Source organism: Oncorhynchus gorbuscha, linkage group LG08, assembly GCF_021184085.1.
Source record: "Oncorhynchus gorbuscha isolate QuinsamMale2020 ecotype Even-year linkage group LG08, OgorEven_v1.0, whole genome shotgun sequence".
NCBI classification, from domain to species: Eukaryota; Metazoa; Chordata; class Actinopteri; order Salmoniformes; family Salmonidae; genus Oncorhynchus; species Oncorhynchus gorbuscha.
Window position 1 is genome coordinate 21,516,646 of NC_060180.1, and position 22,046 is coordinate 21,538,691.

Here is a 22,046-nt window from a genome sequence, read left to right on the forward strand (position 1 = left end):
AGGTTTGATGTGCAGAATGTACACTGCAGACTGCTTAAGTACACTGTGTAAGCTCGTGGGGGTTTGGCAGCATTTGCGATTGCTGACTCAAGTTTTTGTTTGACTAATTTGCACCTCTTCCTCCACAATGTCAATAGTCCCTTCACAGCATGAATGGTGAGATATGTTTGACCCAAATATAAAAATGCCTGTTTAATGCAGAATGTAGCTAACATTACTCTGAAGTAGTCTTTTTGACATTCCATCTCTGATCTGGAATTTGCAGGTCATCCAGTTTCTTAAATGAACAAACGCACAAAATCCCTACAGGCCCATTCAAGTCTGGACCTTTGCATGCCATAGTAAGGAGAAGCATACTCTTGGAATTGGCATTTATGGGGACTGTTCACCCTGTGAAGGCAACACAATTATTGATATGACAGTAGCTCACTTGGTTGAGCACCTAGTAGTCACAGTTGGAGATCGCACCACATCGAGTGATGATGGTAGCTCCTCTATCCCACACTCTTCCATGCTCACTCTGCATGTCGCTGCTCAACTGCGAGCTCACACACTGGCTGGACTCATTATGATTTTGGGGGGTAGTTTGTCAAATAACAGCAGAAGTGCGTGACACTTGAATGTCAATCACAATCATTTGTATCCTGCAAATCAATGATAAACTAAGCAAGAAAAAAATATCTCCTCTCACTTTCAACTGCGTTTATTTTCAGCAAACTTAACATGTGTAAATATTTGTATGAACTTAACAAGATTCAACAACTGAGACATAAACTGAACAAGTTCCACAGACATGTGACAAAAATAAATGGAATAATGTGTCCCTTGACAGAGGGGGGGTCAAAATCAAAAGTAACAGTCAGTATCTGGTGTGGCCACCAGCTGCATTAAGTACTGCAGTGCATCTCTTCCTCATGGACTGCACCAGATTTGCCCGTTCTTGCTGTGAGATGTTACCCCACTCTTCCACCAAGGCACCTGCAAGTTCCCGGACATTTCTGGGGGGAATGGCCCTAGCCCTCACCCTCCGATCCAACAGGTCCCAGACGTGCTCAATGGGATTGAGATCCGGGCTCTTCGCTGGCCATGGCAGAACACTGACATTCCTGTCTTGTAGGAAATCACACACAGAACGAGCAGTATGGCTGGTGGTATTGTCATGCTGGAGGGTCATGTCAGGACCCTCTTTAGTGTCTTAAGTTTTCATAACTGTGACCTTAACAGCCTACCTTAACAGTCTGTAAGCTGTTATGGTCTTAACGACCGTTCCACGGGTGCATGTTCATGAATTGTTTCTGGTTCATTGAACAAGCATGGAAAACAGTTTTTAAACCCTTTACAATGAAGATCTGTAAAGTTATTTAGATTTTTACGTATTATCTTTGAAAGACAGGGTCCTGAAAAAGGGACTTTTTTTTGGTTGCTGAGTTTATATGGCTGTGATGCACCATTCTAATCAACTACTGAATGGCTAACTAGTGGCAACAGGCAATAGCAGCTGTTGATAGATGTACTGCTTAAAAGTGCAATGGCTGAAAAGGTCAAATGATGTAGAATTTGGTACTCGTGAACATTTTAAATGGGACTCATACAAAGGAGGACCATTGTATAAATAATTGTATATGCTCGTAAAATACCCTCTTCCGATTTGTAAGTGTCTAGTGTGGATAATATTAAATCATTGGTTAGTTTTGCATAACAAGGAGTATGGTACATATTACTCCCTCAGTTTGTGTCGATCAGCCAACCATTGTCATTTTTGTTTTGTATAAACAGCGGGCTTAAATAAGGAAACACATCCATCCACCCTTTTAGTTTTAATGTAATAGTGGTACTTTATAGGGATCTCTTGGAGCCAGTGTGGTGACCACAGTTGCTTAAAACTGTGAACGTTATATCAACTTATGATGTGCAGTGGTGGAAAAAGTACCCAATTGTCATACTTGAGTAAAAGTAAAGATACCTTAATAGAAAATGACTCAAGTAAAAGTGAAAGTCATCCAGTAAAATATTACTTGAGTAAAAGTCTAAAAGTATTTGGTCTTAAGTATCAAAAGTAAATGTAATTGATAACATGTACTTAAGTATCAAAAGTAAAAAAAATATTTTCAAATTCCTTATATTAAGCAAACCAGACGGCATAATTTTCTTGTTTTTTAATTTTATGGATAGCCAGGGGCAAACTCCAACACTCAGACATAATTTACAAACTAAGCATTTATGTTTAGGGAGTCTGCCAGATCAGCGGTAGTAGGGATGTTCTCTTGATAAGTGCATGAATTGGACTATTTTCCTGTCCTGCTAAGCATCTGAAATGTAACACGTACTTTTGGGTGTCAGGGAAAATGAATGTATGGAGTAAAAAGTACATTATTTTCTTTAGGAATGTAGTGATGTAAAAGTTGTCTAAAATAGAAATACCAAAGTACAGATACCCCAAAAAACGACTTAAGTAGTCTTTTTATCAAGGCACAAGGCGAGACCCAAATGCAGACACAGGAGGCAGAATGGTCATGCAGGCAGGTACAAAGTTATGAAACAGGCAAGGGTCAAAACCGGGAGGGCTAGAAAAGGGAGAATGCAAAAAGCAGGAGAATGGGGGAAAACACTGGTTGACTCGGAAACATACACGACGTACTGGCACAGAGAGACAGGAAACACAGGGATAAATACACTGGGGAAAATACGCAAAACCTTGAGGGGGTAGAGACAATCACATGAACAGGTGAAATAGATCAGGGCATGACACTAAAGTATTTTTACATAAGTACTTTACACCACTGGTTTGAAGTGAATTTATCTCGCCTGCATGTTCGTGTGTTTGTGAGAAGTGGGTCCTCTGGCTCACCTTACAGATTCCTAATATTGATGTCATTGTTTTTTCTTTCATGTGGATTGGATGTGTTAACTAATGTTGCAAGGCGTGTTGGCCTTTGCAATGGAGCCAGTTGTAGTGGTTGTGTGCAGAGTGTAGAATATGAGTGGTTTTGTGCGTGTGGGTTTGTGTGTGTGTGTGTGTGCAGTATCATATGGTTTCCTTGATTGATGGTGATGAATACAAATATGGTATATAGGAGCAGAGCTGTGTATCAATTTCATTTGGTTTGGCAGTGTTGGGATCTTGGATTTTCAGAACCTGTTTTATTTGTCTCTCTAGGACATACATTTTTCCTTTGAATGTGTGCTCGCACAAAGGTATTACTATGAAACCAAGTTCACCAACACCTCAAAGGGACTGCTGATTGGGTGCTGCCCTCTTCAAAAGCTACACAGCTGACTATGTGGTCAAACTAGGCTGGCTGACTAGCAATTAGCATGAAACGGATGCGATCTGATAATGTTACAATTTATGAGAAATCGGATGATTCTTGATTTACACCCCATCTTAGAGTAAACAATGGAGAAGTTAGATGGAAAAATCTGCAAATTAAATATAAAAAAAACTGGATGCCATTATTGGTAATAAACGGCATCTTGCAGGTATAGGTGTACATGACCTTAATCCAAAAAAACTGTGTTTGACCCGTTTTTGACCCCAGACCGTTTTCTGTTGCGTTATAGCTACAGTCTGCAACAGTCTGCCTCCGTCTCCAGGTACTTCTGTGGGGAGGCTTATCCAGATGGCACTGCTCATAGAACATCTGGATAGTGTGCTTCCTTCCCTTATTGTCTACTTCACCTTTGAAATAACACACACTTATTCCCCTCCCTCTATTTATAACTCTAAGGATGATAATCATGCTTTGACAGTGTTCATTTAACCTGCGTTTTAACCTTCCACTTTTTTACAAATGTATCAAAACCTGTTTCTCTCTCCTTTCAAATGAAATCGGTTGGCGGCTCTGTGAATCTCCCTCACTTCTATAACCGAGGCTCTCTGTTCTAACACTGTCTCTCTGATACCAGGCTGTCTTTCTTTCTCTCTCTCTCGCTCTGTGGGTCTCTGCTATATTAAACTCCCACTAACCTTTACGTTAAACATGTCTGGGGAAGTGGAGGAGATCCAGGTAAGACTCAAAACATATGTGGACACAGAGTCAGGAAGGAGATAGGTGGCTTTTCAGCATACTAGGTTTTATCATGAGGCATATTAGTGTTAAAGGGATACGTCAGGATTTTGGCAGGGTCAGATGAACCCGTGGATATGATTTTTATGTCTCTGCATCCAGTACGAAGGAAGTTAGAGGTAGTTTTGCGAACCAATGCTAACTAGCGCAAGGACTTCGAGCCAATGCTAGTAAGCAGTTGTGCTAGCCCTAGTTGGCAACTTCTTTCAAACTACTAGATATCCATGAGTTCATCTGACTCTGGGGAAGTAGATAAAGGGCCTCATTGCCAAGATCCTGAAGTATCCCTTTAAGAGTATCTTTATGAGTAACTGGTACTTGTACAGTTTCCTAATTTAGATAGTTTATATAATATATCAATGACAGTTCAGAAAACTTCTGAAGTAATAAGACTAGTAGAGATATGTTTGAATTTAGGTGGTGATGATGTCACTCAGCTTCTTGTTTATCCTTCTGCAGCCTATATGGCCAGGCTCCCCCCATGCAAAAAGCCCCTCCCATGTACCAGGGGCAATCCATGTACCAAGGGCTTTGTATGCAGAAGGGACCTCCCATGCAGCAGGGACCTTCCATGTACCAGGGGCCTGCTATGCAGCAGGGACCTCCCATGTACCAAGGGCCTCCAATGCACCAGGGACCACCCATGTACCAGGGGCCCCCCATGCACCAGGCCCCGCCTATGCAGCAACATCCCATGCAGCAAAGCTCCATCCAGATCCCTGTGGGCCCTCCTCCACCCAAGGTGGTCAGCACAGCCTGCATTGTGCCAGGTAGTTACAGCAGGTGGTGCTGTGTGGCTGTTTGTTTGTGTTAATAATATGGTAAGTATGGATAGTGTTGACTTAACCGTGTGTCTCTTTGGGTCATAGCTCCAGCCCCTGTTCCAACCCCAGCCACAGCCCCGGCCGCCCCTGAACCCCCCTACAGCAGGCCACCCTGGATCACAGACAACTCTTTTGCCAACAAGTTTGACCCCAGCAAGAGCACCAGCACCAGCATGAAAGTGCCCGCTCTACCTCAGAGTGCCCCACCAGCACCGGCCTACATCCCAAACCCTGGCTCCGCCCACGCCCCTCCCTCCTCCCCAAGCCCTGCCTATAATCCCAGCCCTGCCCCCTACAACCCCGCCCCTGCCCCCTTCCCTCCCATTGCCCGGGGCGTAGCCCAAAGGGCGGAGCGCTTTGCTGCCAATAGCAGCAGAGCACCCCTCTGTGGCGCTTGCAACAACATGATCCGGTAACAACAACGATACACCGTCAGTGGAAACACAGCCACTCAAACAGAAACACAGTGTTTGGCTTCAGAAATGGCCATTGTCACCCCTTTTGTCCTCATTCGCTATCTGTTGTTACAGGGGACCCTTCCTGGTGGCCTTGGGTCGCTCCTGGCACCCAGAAGAGTTCAACTGTCACTACTGCCACACATCGCTGGCAGACTGCAGCTTTGTGGAGGAGCAGAACGCAGTGTACTGTGAGAACTGCTACGGAGAGTTCTTTGCCCCCACCTGTGCACGCTGCAACACCAAGATCATGGGGGTGAGATGTCAGATACAAACACACAGACATGTACGACACACACAAAAGCGCTTTGTTTAGCCTATGCAGCATATAATCACAAATGCACCCAGACAATAACCTTTTGTCCCTGTGCAGGAGGTGATGCATGCTCTGCGGCAGACATGGCACACCACCTGCTTTGTGTGTGCTGCCTGTGGCAATGCCTTTGGAAACAGCCTATTCCACATGGAGGATGGGGAGCCTTACTGCGAGAAAGGTACTTTACGTAAATGGAATGGCACATAATGAAAGGCCACAAATGTTAAATGTTTCCTTTAGAGCCAAAACCAGCTTCTGCTGACATTTTTGCCATAATGTACATTGTGCAAGCAGCTTCTGCAACTGAACTACATTTTGAATTATACACATAAAGACACATTTTTATGCATGTAACTTTGTTACTATTTTCACCATTTGCTAGTGTTTTCAGTCTATCCTCTCTCTTTCAGATTACATTTCACTTTTCAGCACCAAATGCCATGGCTGTGACTTCCCAGTGGAAGCGGGAGACAAGTTCATTGAAGCACTGGGTCATACCTGGCACGATACCTGCTTTGTCTGTGCAGTAAGAATGACTACACAGCTGTACATGTTTCTGATGTATAAAACTGTTATAACTAAGATCTCTGGGAATGTAACAAAAATGGATGGTTTGTGAGATTCACAATTGTGTTTGTCTCCCACAGGTGTGCCATGTGAACCTGGAGGGCCAGCCCTTCTACTCCAAGAAAGACAAGCCCCTGTGCAAGAAGCACGCTCACGCCATCAACGTGTAAATGCTCCATCTGCAGCCTTATTGGGTGGTGGGCAGGGACTTACGTAGCTATGCCCAAGCCTTGGCAATGAGCCCTGTAGAGGGGGCATTGATCCCAGTGTAAATGATGAAAAACACAAGCTGAAGATGATAGCGGCAAGATTGACCGTCAGTCGTGACAAAATATTAGTTAGGTTTGTGTTTATTAATTTCACTGACAAATGAATTCTAATGTATATTTTATATCAGAGAATTCTGATGTAAACCCTTTTGGTATTCCACTGAGTTCCTAGAGGGCCTCAATCCAGGGAGGTTGGAGCTACAGCCTACAGACACATGCAGACTGAGTGGAGTAGCAGGGTTCTTCAGTAAATAAGATGCCTTATTTCACAGCAACACTGTGTGCTTTGTTTTGAATGTAAAACCCCAAATAGCGAAACACAAATAGCTTGCAGTGAATGTAGTAAGACCGTTTTAGGACTGTATACACTAGATTTAACATACTGCCTCACACTGTGAACTGTTACAGTATATCATGACACATGTAAGCCTACTAATACTGTTGGATTTCACAGAGCTATTATTATACATTATAGTTTAGTAGGTGATATTTATTGCAACTTTGACCGTTATATTATTTATTTACATAGAATCAATTGAAAGCATGGATGTTTATATTGCTGATAAAGCAAAACAAGTTATTGCCTTTTGTTGACAGCTGCATGATACAGAGGTTCATAGTATTATATGAAGTACATCACTCAAACTTTTTCATCCTGGATTCATTTGAGATCCAGTCAAAAAACAATACAAAGATAGCAATATGTTACATTATGATATAGTAGTAACATACATCTTTAGGGGTACAGGTAGAAGATGAGGAAACCTCTATTTATGGGGTAGGGAAGTTAGGAGTTTTGGAATGTGTCTCATAAACGTGGAAATCGAGGAAGTACCCTGGATCTTTTTACAGCATGTAAGAGAGACGAGCACTGGCCTGGGGTCTTACAAATACATTTTACGCAGCAAAAGTCTATGCATCCTCTGTATGAAGCGCTACAATTAAACAAGAATTTATAGGAAATATCTGTCAAGGCCAAAAACAGCCATTCACAATAATTTCGCTCTCACTAGCACACACCTTAAAGGTCAGTTGTGACCTTGTGCTTGTGTACAGATGCTTTACTTTGAGTTTATTCTGTACATCTGTGTATTTTCTGTGTTTGTGTATGTATGCATGCAAGAGTTTATACATGATTGTCAGTGCATGTCTACTGAGGCAACATCAGTATTAGTTACTGTATGTATTTGTGCCACTAGAATAGCAAGGTTTATTGTGATTTGACATAACTCTGAGAACACTAGACTAAGTACTTTTGATATGCGTATGTATGTAGATCAACGAGTGAGGAAAGCATAGTCAGTGCCAGTTCAGAATAAACCTTACATGGTACCATTGAGGGAAACTTGAATTGTTGCTAAATAGTTGTTTAAGCAACTCGTTTTTTAAAAAGTTCAGCATATCGAAACTAGTTATATAGTTTCCAACCACTAGAGTGCAACAGAGTGTTGAAACCATGCTGGCTACTTGGTATGCCTCACACGCTAGTCACTATTTATACATTGTACACTCACTGTATGTTCCCTTGGCCCCACCCCAGCAAACACTGCAAAGCCATTTGTCACCCCATGTGTCACCCCACAGCTCAATGTCAATATTTTTTACAGACCCCATGTGTCAGCCATATACTGTATTGACACTTCCTCCATAATCAGATACATAATCTATATTGTGAATTTTGCCAAGAGGAAGAGGACATAATGCTTAATCAAGATGGGTAGAACTGAAAGTTGATGATAAAATGGCTGTGCATCCCAGTAAGGCCATTTCTAGGCAATGCGATTTTGTGTTACCTGGTATCCGAAAGACTTTGTCATCAGCCCAAACTGTCAATATACAGTACCAGTGAAAAGTTTGGACACACCTACTCATTCAAGGGTTTTTCTTTATTTTTACTATTTTCTACATTGTAGAATAATAGTGAAGACATCACAACTATGAAATGACACAGTTGGAATCATGTAGTAACCAAAAAAAGTGTTAAACAAATCCAAATATATTTTATATTCTTCAAAATAGCCACCCTTTGCCTTGATGACAGCTTTGCACACTCTTGGCATTATATCAACCAACTTCAAGAGGAATGCTTTTCCAACAGTCTTGAAGGAGTTCCCACATATGCGGAGCACTTGTTGCCTCCTTTTCCTTAACTCTGCGGTCCAACTCATCCCACACCACCTCAATTGGGTTGAGGTTGGGTGATTGTGGAGGCCAGGTCATCAGATGCAGCACTCCATCACTCTCCTTCTTGGTCAAATAGCCCATACACAGCCTGGAGGTGTGTTTTGGGTCATTGCCCTAATGAAAAACAAATGATAGTCCCATTAAGCGAAAACCAGATGGGATGGCGTATCGCTGCAGAATGCTGTGGTAGCCATGCTGGTTAAGTGTGCCTTTAATTCTAAATAAATAACAGACAGTGTCACCAGCAAAGCACCGCTACACCATCAAACCTCCTCCTCCATGCTTCACGGTGGGAACCACACATGCAGAGATCATCCATTCACCTACTCTGCATCTCACAAAAACATGGCGGTTGGAACAAAAAATCTCAAATTTGGACTCATCAGACCAAAGGACAGATTTCCACCGGTCTAATGTCCATTGCTTGTGTTTCTTGGCCCAGTCTCCTCTGAACAGTTGATGTTGAGATGTGTCTGTTACTTGATCTCAGTGAAGCATTTATTTGGACTGCAATTTCTGAGGCTGTTAACTCTAATGAACTTATCCTCTACAGCAGAGGTATCTCTGGGTCTTCCTTTCCTGTGGTGGTCCTTGTGAGATCTAGTTTCATCATACCGCTTGATGGTTTTTGCGATTGAAAGAAGGTTCTTGAAATTTTCCGGATTAACTGAGCTTAATTTCTTAAAGTAATGATGGACTGTCGTTTCTCTTTGCTTATTTGAGCTGTTCTTGCTATAATATGTACTTGGTCTTTTACCAAATAGGGCTATCTTGTCATGCATAATATGTACTTGGTCTTGAGACACCTGCTCACACGCAGCGTCTGAAGAAGGCACAAAACACGAAATCACGGCAAAAAACACGACAGGACAGGGTTTTCGGATCACAAAGTAAATAGGGAGTCTAATCAGGGGAAAGGATCGGGAACAGGTGTGGAAAGACTAAATGATGATTAGGGGAATAGGAACCACCAAACCACCCCCACTTGCGCCTCCTGGCGCACTCGAGGAGGAATCCTGGCGGCAACGGAGGAAATCAAACAAACTGAAATAGGTTGGCTTAAACACATTACTCTCTGGCCGCAGAACCGGAAAGAACAGGAGGCTGGTAACCCAACAGATAAATTCTAACAAGGCCCGGAAGAGGAACACCATGTTAAGGAAGCGAGGGGAATTGTGAGAATGCAGATTCAGGCACGTGTCACGCTCCTGAGTAAGAAGCGCTGCAACTCGACACGTGACTTTGGAACTGGGCCAAGAATCCCTCACTGACAGCTTGACGGGATAAGGCTTAGCGGAATCCAAACTGAATGCCTTCAATGCCAAGAGTGTGCAATTGTCATCCAAAAGGCGGACTGCAAAGCAACTTTCCATGAATTACTCGAGTGACGGAGAAAAAACACTCAGGAAGGATCGAGAAAAAGATAGACAAAAACAAAAATGTTTAGCAAGAAATCATCTAATGGATGTCTCTCAAAAAAACATTGGCGCATTGGCGAGACCGAACGGCAGAACCCGGTACTCAAAATGCCTAACAGTAATGTTTTCCACTCGTTCTCTGATGCGCACGAGATGGTAAGCGTTACGAAGGTCCAACTTAGTAAAGCACCTGGCTCCCTGCAGAATCTCGAAGGCTGATGACATAAGGGGAAGCGGATAACGATCGTAACTGAGGTTCTTGAAATTTAACCGTTATGTCATTCAGCCCTCGATAATCCACGCAGGGGCGCAGAGTGTCCTTCTTCTTAACAAAAAGAACCCCGCCCCGGCCGGAGAGGAAGAAGGCACTATGGTACCGGCGTCAAGAGACACAGACAAATAATCCTCGAGAGCCTTACGTTCGGGAGCCGACAGAGAGTATAGTCTACCTCGAGGAGGAGTGGTCCCCGGAAGGAGATCAATACTTCATACGACCGGTGAGGAGGAAGGGAGTTGGCTCGGGACCGACTGAAGACCGTGCGCAGATCATGATATTCCTCCGGCACTCCTGTCAAATCGCCAGGTTCCTCCTGAGAAGTAGGGACAGAAGAAAAGGGAGGGATGGCAGACATTAAACACTTCACATGACAAGAAACGTTCCAGGATAGGATAGAATTACTAGACCAATTAATAGAAGGATTATGACATACAAGCCAGGGGTGACCCAAAACAACAGGTGTAAACGGTGAACGGAAAATCAAAAAAGACATAGTCTCACTGTGGTTACCAGATACTGTGAGAGTTAAAGGTAGTGTCTCAAATTTGATACTGGGAAGATGACTACCATCTAAGGCAAACATGGGCGTAGGCCTGTCTAACGGTCTGAAAGGAATGTTATGTTTCCGAGCCCATGCTTCGTCCATGAAACAACCCTCAGCCCCAGAGTCAATCAAAGCACTGCATGTAGCACCCGAACCGGTCCAGCGTAGATGGACCGACATAGTAGTACAAGATCTAGATGAAGGGACCTGAGTAGTAGCGCTCACCAGTAGCCCTCCGCTTACTGATGGGCTCTGTTCCCTCTCCTTATTCGAGATGCGAATCCCTCCCAGCTGCATGGGCTCAGTCTCAAAGCCAGAGGGAGATGGTTGCGATGCGGAGCAGGGAAACACCGTTGATGCGAGCTCTCTTCCACGAGCCCGGTGACGAAGATCTACCCGTCGTTCTATGCGGATGGCGAGAGCAATCAAGGAGTCCACATCTGAAGGAACCTCCCGGGAGAGAATTCATCCTTAACCACTGCGTGGAGTCCCTCCAGAAAACGAGCGAGCAGCGCCGGCTCGTTCCACTCACTAGAGGCAGCAAGAGTGCGAAACTCAATGGAATAATCCGTTATGGACCGTTCACCTTGGCATAAGGAAGCCAGGGCCCTAGAAGCCTCCTCACCAAAAACTGAACGGTCAAAAACCCGAATCATCTCCTCTTTAAAGTTCTGGAATCTGTTAGAGCAATCAGCCCTTGCCTCCCAGATAGCTGTGCCCCATTCTCGAGCCCGGCCAGTAAGGAGTGAAATGACGAAAGCAACCCGAGCTCTCTCTCTAGAGTATGTGTGGTGTTGGAGAGAGAACACAATCTCACACTGCGTGAGAAAGGAGCGGCACTCAGTGGGCTGCCCGGAGTAGCAAGGTGGGTTATTAACCCTGGGTTCAGGAGGCTCGGCAGGCCAGGGAGTAACAGGTGGCACGAGACGTAGACTCTGGAACTGTCCAGAGAGGTCGGAAACCTGAGCGGCCAGGTTCTCCACGGCATGGCGAGCAGCAGACAATTCCTGCTCGTGTCTGCCGAGCATGGCTCCTTGGATCTCGACGGCAGTGTAACGAGCGTCTGAAGTCGCTGGGTCCATTCTTTGGTCGGTTCCTTCTGTCATGCAGGTGAAGGAGGACCCAAACGCGACTTAACAGAAACAGAGTTTATTAATGTTCAAAACCGAATAACTGAAATCCTCTAGATTAGTAGAGGGGAAAACAACAGGAGAAGCGGCCACAGACTGCAGGTCGCTTCGGGTAGGCGCAGGCCGTAGTCAACTGAGACACCTGCTCACACGCAGCGTCTGAAGAAGGCACAAAACACGACAGGACAGGGTGATACACAATCACGGCAAAAAACACGACAGGACAGGGCGAAACGCAATCACAGCATGGAATACAAAACAAGGAACCGACGGAACAGGAACGGATCACAAAGGAATAAATAGGGAGTCTAATCAGGGGAAAGGATCGGGAACAGGTGTGGAAAGACTAAATGATGATTAGGGGAATAGGAACAGCTGGGAGCAGGAACGGAACGACAGAGAGAAGAGAGAGCGAGAGAGTGAGAGAGGGAGGGGGAGAGAGAAGGATAGAACCAAACAAGACCAGCAGAGGGAAACGAATAGCATGGGGAGCACAGGGACAAGACATGACAATGAATGACAAACATGACATATCTTCTGTATACCACCCCTACCTTGTCACAACAGAACTGATTGGCTTAAACACATTAAGAAGGAAAGAAATTCCACAAATTAACAAGGCACACCTGTTAATTTAAATGCATTCCAGGTGACTATCTCATGAATCTGGTTGAGATAATGCCAAGAGTGTGCAAAGTTGTCATCCAGGCAAAGGGTAGCTACTATGAAGAATCTCAAATATAAAATATATTTTGATTTGTTTAACACTTGGTTACTACATGATTCCATATGTGCTTTTTCATCATTTTGATGTCTTCACTGTTATTATAAACGGGGGTGGTTTGAGCCCTGAATGCTGATTGGCTGACATCCGTGGTATATCAGACTGTATACCACACACCCTCGTGCCATATTACTGAATTCTACAATTTAGAAAATAGTAAAAAATAAAGAAAAACCCTTGAATGAGTAGGTGTGTCCAAACTTTTGACTGATACTGTATGTGGTTCCAATGCTCACTTCTGTAGTCAACATTGGCAATAACACTATAAATCAATAGTGTATCACATATTACAGTTTTATATAATTTCACAGTCCATTCCCAAATATGACCATAACTTCTCTCTAACAAGTCATTCATTCCATTTAGGTAAGAGGTCTCTCTGGTGCATCTCTGCCCTCTGTATAGAGAGACCATAAGTATCCTCATCATTCACTTCACTCTCAATTCTTTCCTCCCTCCTGGCTAGTTCTCCCTAAACAATCTATGACACACACGTTACTTTGCTATGACACTATTAAGATGATCCCTTTTAATGTCAGTTTTAGTTTGCAGAGTGGTCTTTCTGATTTTGGTTCACATGTTACTTCTGTATTGCTGTATATTAAACACTTGTAAGGCTGCAAGATGTATACCCAGTGTGTAAAAGGGATTGCTTCTTCTTCCATGTTCTGTGTTTTGATGGGGGAAAGTATTTTTCTAGAGTAGTATTTTTCTTAAAATAGACATACTTGGAATGATATAACAACCACTTGAAATCTAATAATAATCTAATAATTTATTTACTTATTTACATTCATTTGTTTTTGAAGCACTAACTGAAATATGGCCTTGATCTTTGAGTAGTTGTATGATTTTATTTTTGGGGGCTGGACTGTGTTGGAGGAATAGGATTGTCATTTTTCTATTGTATATTATCAATAACACATTACCTTGTTTCATATCTTGCTGCATTTGTACTTAGAACCCTATCGTCTTTATGAACAAGGTATTTGTATGTGGAACATTGATGTATTTGGAGTGTAAAACCCCATATTTCAAATGCCTGGCCTGCGATAACACTAACTATGCATCAAAATAGGAAAATGTTTTACGCATTGCTTTTAGTGAACTGCATTTGACTGCTATCAGAACAGAATTACATGGAGAAAGGATATACATTGAAGATTTTAGATTTGAACTGTAGTCTACTGTGACATGGTATATATAATTGTATGAGATGAATCTGTGCGCGTGTGTATCAATCTTGGGAAGGAAATGGGCTTGATTTCCTCTCTATTGAGGACATCCTGAATGGACCGTGTTAGGAGGATGGCCTTAATTTATGCATGCTGTGAATTGAATACCATGATCTTAATGTCCTGTATATTGTTCAGTAAAGACTACCAATTACAATTTTTTGTTTTACAACCACACGTTTGCCTGTATTATGGGAGTCAATGTTGAAAGGCTGCTGGTATCTCTAGGACAGGTTGAATCTTTGAAATTTGTCAATAAACATTTGATTTCACAGCGTGAATGTCTTTCACCTTGATTTATCGTTCCACCTCATCTCCCTTATTCTTCATCTCCTATCCTCCTCATCACTATCCTTTCCACCCTTTAGTTCTTAATCTCCTTTATGCATGTTTTTGAATCCCTCATCTCCTCACTCGCCCTTTCCACCTTGTTCTCCTTTTTTACCCTCTCTTTACTTCTCCAGTTTGCAATACTTGTCCAGCCCATTGCCTCCTCCCTCTTCCACGCCACCCTTCTTCTCTGACATATGTCTCTTACTCTCCAGACTGTTCTATTTGTGAGTAGAATACTGCATGCATGTGTCTAATTTCATGTCAGAGAAATACGAATACAGTAGATCTGTCCATTTTACGCCAGGGGGCGTTAGAAGTAATTGGGACATACTTGAATTACCCACAGAAATACTCCCACCGCGACCCGCTCCCCCTCAAATGGTTGCGCACTCGCTGCAGTGATTTGAAGGTTTTGGTCTGGAATTATCTCTTCTCGCGCAGGACTGGGTATGTGCGCTTGATCAAATGACATAGTCGGAGCCTGAAACATATCAAGGAGAGCTGGGTCGAGGTAACATAATTTTTGGAAAATATACACAACATTTTGCAACTTCAATACGAAATATATAGATATAAGGGAGTGATCGCCCGGAACCAAAAGGATTGGCCACATCTGCTGGAGAAAAAGGTGAGGTGGGATTACATCTAGGCTACATCATAAACCTGTGAATTCTGTTCTGACTTTGTGGAAAAAGTTTGTTTTAGCTTCTGAAAAATAACATAACGTAGCTAAAGAAAAGTTGTATTCGTTATAAAAGTTGCTGTAGTTTTATTTTTGTTAGACTATGTTGGCAGTGTTTTGAATGTAGCCACTTGTTTGCCAGAGTTTACTATAAGTGAACTAGATTGTTGGCGCTAGCTCGCTAACGTTAGCTTAGCCACTTAACTCGTTTTGTAGTAACGTTACTTCGACTAGCAAACCTAACACTTAACTTTGATATTTACAGAATTGGTTATCCAGATTATTATTTGTTTATTTTTTTGCCTCCAGTTTAAATTGTTTTATAAATTAATTCACTCGTTACACAATGAAAGTTGTCTTGCTAGTTAGCACAGAGCGGTGCTAGCCAGCAACAATTATTGTACTTACTGCGCTTCCGGAGACACTGTAACTATGTGTTACAAATTGTACTGAGTGAATGTCATGAGTTTGGAACCATTTGTATCAAATTATGATATTAATCAAGTCTTTTTCCCTTTCTGCGGAGGTTGACTGCGTTTAGTTAATAGTCAACATTGTTGACAAGTAACATTAGACAATATCTTTGAATTTACTTACTTAACAAGCCTAGCTAGTAGGCTATACAGTAACTTTAGTTGTTCACTGATAAAAACGGTCAGTTGTCTCAAAGTAGGCCAATTCATTGTTCTGTCCTTGTGAGTGTGTTTTGTAACAAGTGTTGACGGTCCAGAAGATTGAAGAAGGCATAATGTTACCACCTCGAGTACTGATAACAAATAATCACCCAAGTGGGCATTAATGATGCTTATTTATAGGTGTTACACAAAGGACATTTTTTTTGCATTTCAGAACATGTTGCTAATAGTGTAATGATAGTGTTTCACACTATTACTAACCCCCAGTGTTGATTGGATCTGACAAAATGGGAAAGCTGTTCTGACTTTGGCTGTTATTTAATGGAAATTGCTCTGTTATGTTCTGGTTGTTAATTCTACACTGTTTGCTCAATTTCAGTCTATGAGAAAACAAGCACTGAATAGTGTAGCTAATCATTGTACCAACTGAAATATATAGTTATTTATGTTAAGTGGGAGTTGAGCCTTTTTTACTTTGGGATTTGGTCCAACAGTTTACAAACACCTGTAAAAACAAATGTTTAATTGAAAATATATTTTACATATAAAAAAAATCTATGGTACAATAATTCCCTACACTAATCCTATGTGTAGCGCTATTTAAATAATGAAACTTCACATCAGCTCTCAATTAGCTAGCTATAAGCACACACACAGTTTGAATGAAGGCGTTTTTAAATAGTTAAGAAAATAATGACAAAATAAAGTTTTAAATAAATAAATAAAAATGTATATCTCTGTCCTGTAATCTATGGCTTCTGGTTGGGATATGTATGTACAGTTACTGTGGGGACGATGTCGTTGATGCACTTAGTGATGAAGCCGATGACTGGGGTGGTATACTCCTCAATGCCATTAGATGAATCCCGGAACATATTCCAGTCTGTGCTAGCAAAACAGTCCTGTAGCGTCTGCGTCATTGACCGAGACACTGGTACTCCCTGCTTTAGTTTTTGGGCGTAAACAGGAATTAGGAGGATAGAATTATGGTGGTCTAGAGTTTTATTTTTTTTTTCTCTCTCCTCTGGTTGCACATGTGACATGCTGGTAGAAATGAGGTAAAACTGATTTAAATGTGCCTGCATTAAAGTCCCAGGCTACTATGAGCATCATTTCTGGATAAGCATTTTCTTGTTTGCTTATGGCCTTACACAGCTCGTTGAGTGCGGTCTTAGTGCCAGCGTCAGGTTGTGGTGGTAAATAAACAGCTACGAATAATATAGATGAGAACTCTCTTGGTAGATAGTGTGGTCTACAGTTTATCATGAGGTACTCTACCTCAAGCAAGCAATACCTTGAGACTTCTTTAATATTAGACATTGTTATTGGCAAATCGACACACATCCTCCGCCCCTCGTCTTACCAGACGTAACTGCTCTGTCCTGCCGATTCACGGAAACCCCATCCAGTTCTAGATTATTTGTGTCGTCGCTCAGCCACGGCTTGGTGAAACATAAGATATTACCGTTTTGAGTGTCTCGTTGGTAGGATAGTCTGGATCGTAGATCATACAGTTTATTTTCCAGTGATTGCACGTTGGCCAATAGGACGGATGGTAGTGGCGGTTTACCCACTCGCCGACGAATTCTCGCAAGGCGCCCTGAACTCTGCTCCCTGTATTTCCGTCTTCACGCGAATGACACTGATTTGGGCCTGGTCTCGGGAAAGCAGTATATCCTTTGCGTAGGACTCATTAAAGAAAGAATCTTTGTCCATTTCGAGGTGAGTAATTGTTGTTCTGATGTCCAGAAGCTCTTTTTGGTCATAAGAGACTGTAGCAGCAACATTACGTACAAAATAAGTTACAAACATTGCGAAAAAAACAAACAAAATAGCACAGTTGGTTAGGAGCCCATAAAATGGTGCCAGGTCAATGGTTGAATTCCCTGTGGACTATCATCATTGCTCATCATAAATTGTTCTATCAACATGTAATGTGATAAAGTCCTCAGGGATTATGAAAGTATTAATTCAGGTTTTTGGTCCCTTGCTAGTTCATTTGTCTGGATGTGTTGTGTGGCCTTTATTGAAATTACAGTTGTATGGCACAATATTTAATCTAATGTTGTAGGCCTCAATTATACACACCACATTCAATCAGCGAACCTTGTTAGTGAGACACCTTCAAATCTGGTAATACACACACTCATACACACACTACTTCAGTAGAGGTCTGCTTTTCACAGTGAAAATACTCCGTGTCTCCTCTCTCTCATGGGGTGTCAGTCACATCTGAATGGAACGTTTTTGGCCATGCTTTTCTCATCTGTACAAAGTGAAAAGCTGGTTTTAATCTGAGCCTGGAGTGGGATGGCACTGCATTGTGCTACCCACAATCCAATGCTGAATGCAACCTTGGAGTGAAAGGGGTCCGGAACGTAGGGAGGTCAAAAACCAGATGGAGGACCTGACTGTGAAACTGTCTACTTTAAGGGGCCTGGAGGAGAGGCATAGGGTAGGAGAAGTAGATTTATAAAGGGGGAGGAAAAATAAATTAAATCTAAAGTCTAACATTATACATATGTCAGACAGCTGAACATTCTACGGCTTACCCCGGGGCTCTCCATTACTGAAATAACACAGGCCAGTAGTTGGGGAGGGAGACTAGGTGAGGATGAAGAGGTAGAGGAAGAATGGCTAATAATCTCATGGTGAGGATTGTTCCAAGTATTCAAACCATAAGCACTTGACAATAAATGTCAATATTTAGACATAGCTGAAAGTCTTCATAGTTCATATAGACCTAAGCCTAGTGTCTCTAGCAGTAATTGTGTACCCAGTATCTTGATCTGACACAGTGCCTATAGCAGGAGCCCTGCCCTGCTCTGCAGCGGAGGGTGATTCATTAGCCAGAGCTCTGTTACTGTGAACGTAATGGAGTTTAGACAGGAATGGGCATGGATTCAGTAACCGGTACATAATTCCGATATGATTTATATGCACATGATGTACAGATCAGAGGTTTGCTGTTTATCAGGAGGATATAGCTAGGTGGAAGTATCATCTTTTTAATAGAATGATTATCACACATGGGCCATTTGTTTTGTCTCACATGCTCCTACTTGACAGCTGCCATTGCAGTTGAACTTTGAAATGGGCATAGCCTACATGTGGGAAATCAAAATATGCTTATGAATGTACTTTCATTAAATAACCTACATTGTTTTCATGAAGTCCATTCTTAGTATGTGGTGTGTGTATTGATAGGACTATTTATTTCCTAGAAATACAGTTGTTTTAGTACTAAAGTCTAACATAAACCAGAACTTGCCTTTGCTTGCTCTTAGTGGAGGGAAAGAGGGAAGCAAAACATTCTCCTGCTCATATATTTTCTCAAGCACTTTAAATCCACAATGCTTGTTTTTCTAACCTCCCTTTATGTTTTAAGAATGTCTTTCCCCCTGCCTTGCTTCTGTTGTCTTGCAGCCCTCTCTCCCCTCTCTGAGAGCATTTCCAATCTGGGGCAGAGTGAGGGATCAGATTGCTCGGGAGTCTCAAAGGCTTTCTGGCGAGGTGGCAGTGGGAAGGTGGTGGAGGGAAGGGGCAGCGCACGGATCAAATTTCACATCCCAACGCCTTCCTCTTTCTGCTGCGCCTCCCCCAGCCAACCCCCCTCTCCTTCCCATAACCCCCCTCCCCATCCCCTCAGCCTGGAGACAGAGTGGCTGAGATGGCGGAAGAAAACATGCAATCCTACTCTCGCTCCATACATCCACCTCAGACTCCAGTAGCCTCTCTGGAGCGTAGAGAAGCAGATAAATAGAGACTTTAAATCTAACCCATCACCATTAGAATGTACACAGAGCACTGTTTCAGCCAGAGAACGATGGAGTTTAGGAGTGCTCTAGGCTTGGGCGGTATCCAGATTGTCATACCTTCATACCGACATTGTGCCATACTGGGATATTTGGTAATACCAACACTGAATACAATGGCTGCTATTTTCAAACTCCTCTGAGCTTTTGTAATCCTAAGGTTATCAACGCTAACAAGTAGGGGATTCTCTGCTGTTACCGGCAAGCAAAACACTAAGCTAGATAACGAACTTAGTTACTAAATTATCAAATCAAATGTAGAACTGCAGAGAATTTAGCACATAATAGTTATAAGATGTCTTGCTGGCAAACATTTAATTGTGAATTCCAGTCTGTAACTAGATCACCTGGCACGTGCCACACAACATTGAGTGACTCAAGGCCACGGTCTCTCTTCATTGTGTGCTTGTAAATAAACACCACGCGCCTGGGTACTACCGGTAAGCTTCATAATGAAAAATGATCTGACAGGTGAAGCTACACATATTCAATGTATTAAACTTCAAATAAATTGTTTAGATTGTATTGAAAAAAACACCCTGTCGCTCTTTCCAAATACCCCAATATACCGTTTACAGCCTAAGTTTGCTCTGCTCCCCGTAGGCTGTATAAACCTGTAGTAATTCACACTGCACATTTTATTCTCTTGACATTTCATCCATTTGCATTCTGTACACTTTGTTTTCTTGTGGCAAAGATTTATTTACATATGTAACAATTCAACATAAGGCTGGGCGATATGAGCAAAATATTAGCCTATATCGCTTTTAAAAAATTAAATTCCGATATGGCGTTTTATTTTATGTTTCTGAACAATATAAGTTCTAAATACGTGTTATGAGTAGTGCATGACCCTTGGATGGCAACAACTGAATTCCATTCTGCAAAATTGTAATTATTCGCCTACCTCCTCAAGCCTTTTGCACACAATGTATATAGACTCCCCTTTTTTCTACTGTGTTATTGACTTGTTAATTGTTTACTCCATGTGTAACTCTGTTGTTTTTTCACACTGCTATGCTTTATCTTGGCCAGGTCGCAGTTGCAAATGAGAACTTGTTCTCAACTAGCCTACCTGGTTAAATAAAGGTGAAATATATATATATATATTTTTTTAAATTCTGATTTTGTTTTATACTGAACCAAACGAGGACAACTGACTATAACCATGTTTACAGCCAACCTTTTTTATGCGAATAAACTACATGTCGGATTTTTAAAAAATGACAGGCTTGATGGAAACTAAATATATTTTGGTAAACTTTCCAAATGTTGAAACAAAATATGCTATACAAGGTGATCTTTTTGTGTCGGTAAAATGAATTATGCGATAAATGTCTATGGAACTGCTTCTATGGGCAAATATTGATATAATAACCATCATATCGAAGTAAATTCGATGTCACGTTGTGTGGTCCTCCCATTAGGACTTGCTGGGAAAGCATGCAGTTTATTAAACTAAAGATGAAATAAATTATGATCTTCACAAGGTGGTGAAAGTGCAAGGGGGGGATGAGCTTGATGTTCCTTTCCAATAAATATCTAGTCTTATTCTGTTGATAATCAATATTTGGCTGCCGTTTTTGGAAAAATAGAAATCTCACTTTTGTCCATATAATCTCATGTAGGCTATATGTGCACTCTAGCCAGCAGCTCACAGACAGCACTGTTGGCTAGAGCGCACGTGCCAATACCAGAGTGGGGCACAGTCGCTATATAAAGCAATTATTTTTTTGGTGCAACCCATCAGTAGAGTTAAATGCAATAAACCCATTTAACATGTATTCTTTTTTTTATTTGGTACATTGGAATTTAACTGCAAAACTAATTTGATGTGCACTACGTCATCACGCACAGCCTTTTATCGGCAACAAGTCAGTTGGTGGAAACATCTGGTGGGAATATGTGTGCAGATTTTAGAATATTCACATGAGAATGTTGCCAATTGGATGGAAACCTAGCTAGTGAAGTAATCCAATTTCCTTATTTTTTTTTTGTGCATTGTATCAACATTTTAGGCTGTTTGTGGATCCGTACCGGTATACCTTAAATAACGATATCACCCAGCCCTAATTCAACATGTTGCCTGTAAAGGAATAGCCCATTTAGTTTTTCCAATATATACACACAGTGTGCGAGAAGCCATTTACCGAGTCTTCAAATGTTTACATCTTCCCTGCACTTGTTGAATAGTGATTGACTTAGAAGGGTTCAGGTGTGCAAACGTTTGTCTTCCATCCATTTCGATTCAACAGCCTTTCATTGACATGCAGTGAAGAGTTTAGTGGCATGGTATAGGTTTGTTCTACATGATTGGTTTAAGAATGACTGGCCTTGATGATATTTACCATGCAAGCTTCAGTTGTCCTTTAATGGTATTGATCTTTCTTTAAATACACTGAGCCATCCGAGTGAATAATTTAGAGCTCACGCTAATGTGAACAGAGGGAGGGACAGAGATTGTGTGGATGGCAACTGAAATGATTTTATATATTTTAATGGATAAAGTAG

The 22,046-nt window shown here is 41.9% G+C and overlaps 2 protein-coding genes across 3 annotated transcripts in view; both read left to right on the plus strand.

Moving 5' to 3' along the window:
* LOC124042257 (LIM domain-binding protein 3-like) overlaps positions 1-7,933 on the plus strand; it is a 61,004-nt gene extending 53,071 nt beyond the window's left edge. Inside the window, exons 12-17 of the mRNA XM_046360669.1 lie at positions 4,527-4,837; positions 4,937-5,303; positions 5,422-5,602; positions 5,720-5,840; positions 6,073-6,188; positions 6,310-7,933. Coding sequence (XP_046216625.1) covers positions 4,527-4,837; positions 4,937-5,303; positions 5,422-5,602; positions 5,720-5,840; positions 6,073-6,188; positions 6,310-6,399 — 1,186 coding nt within the window. The 3' untranslated portion in view covers positions 6,400-7,933. The remainder of the gene's footprint in view (positions 1-4,526; positions 4,838-4,936; positions 5,304-5,421; positions 5,603-5,719; positions 5,841-6,072; positions 6,189-6,309) is intronic.
* A 6,829-nt stretch (positions 7,934-14,762) lies between these two features.
* Positions 14,763-22,046, plus strand: part of bmpr1aa (bone morphogenetic protein receptor, type IAa) — a 65,112-nt gene continuing 57,828 nt past the window's right edge. The window contains exon 1 of one of the 2 annotated variants that reach the window (XM_046358809.1): positions 14,763-15,031. The gene's annotated coding sequence lies outside the window, so the exon portion shown is untranslated. The remainder of the gene's footprint in view (positions 15,032-22,046) is intronic. The other variant, XM_046358808.1, reaches the window with a different exon arrangement.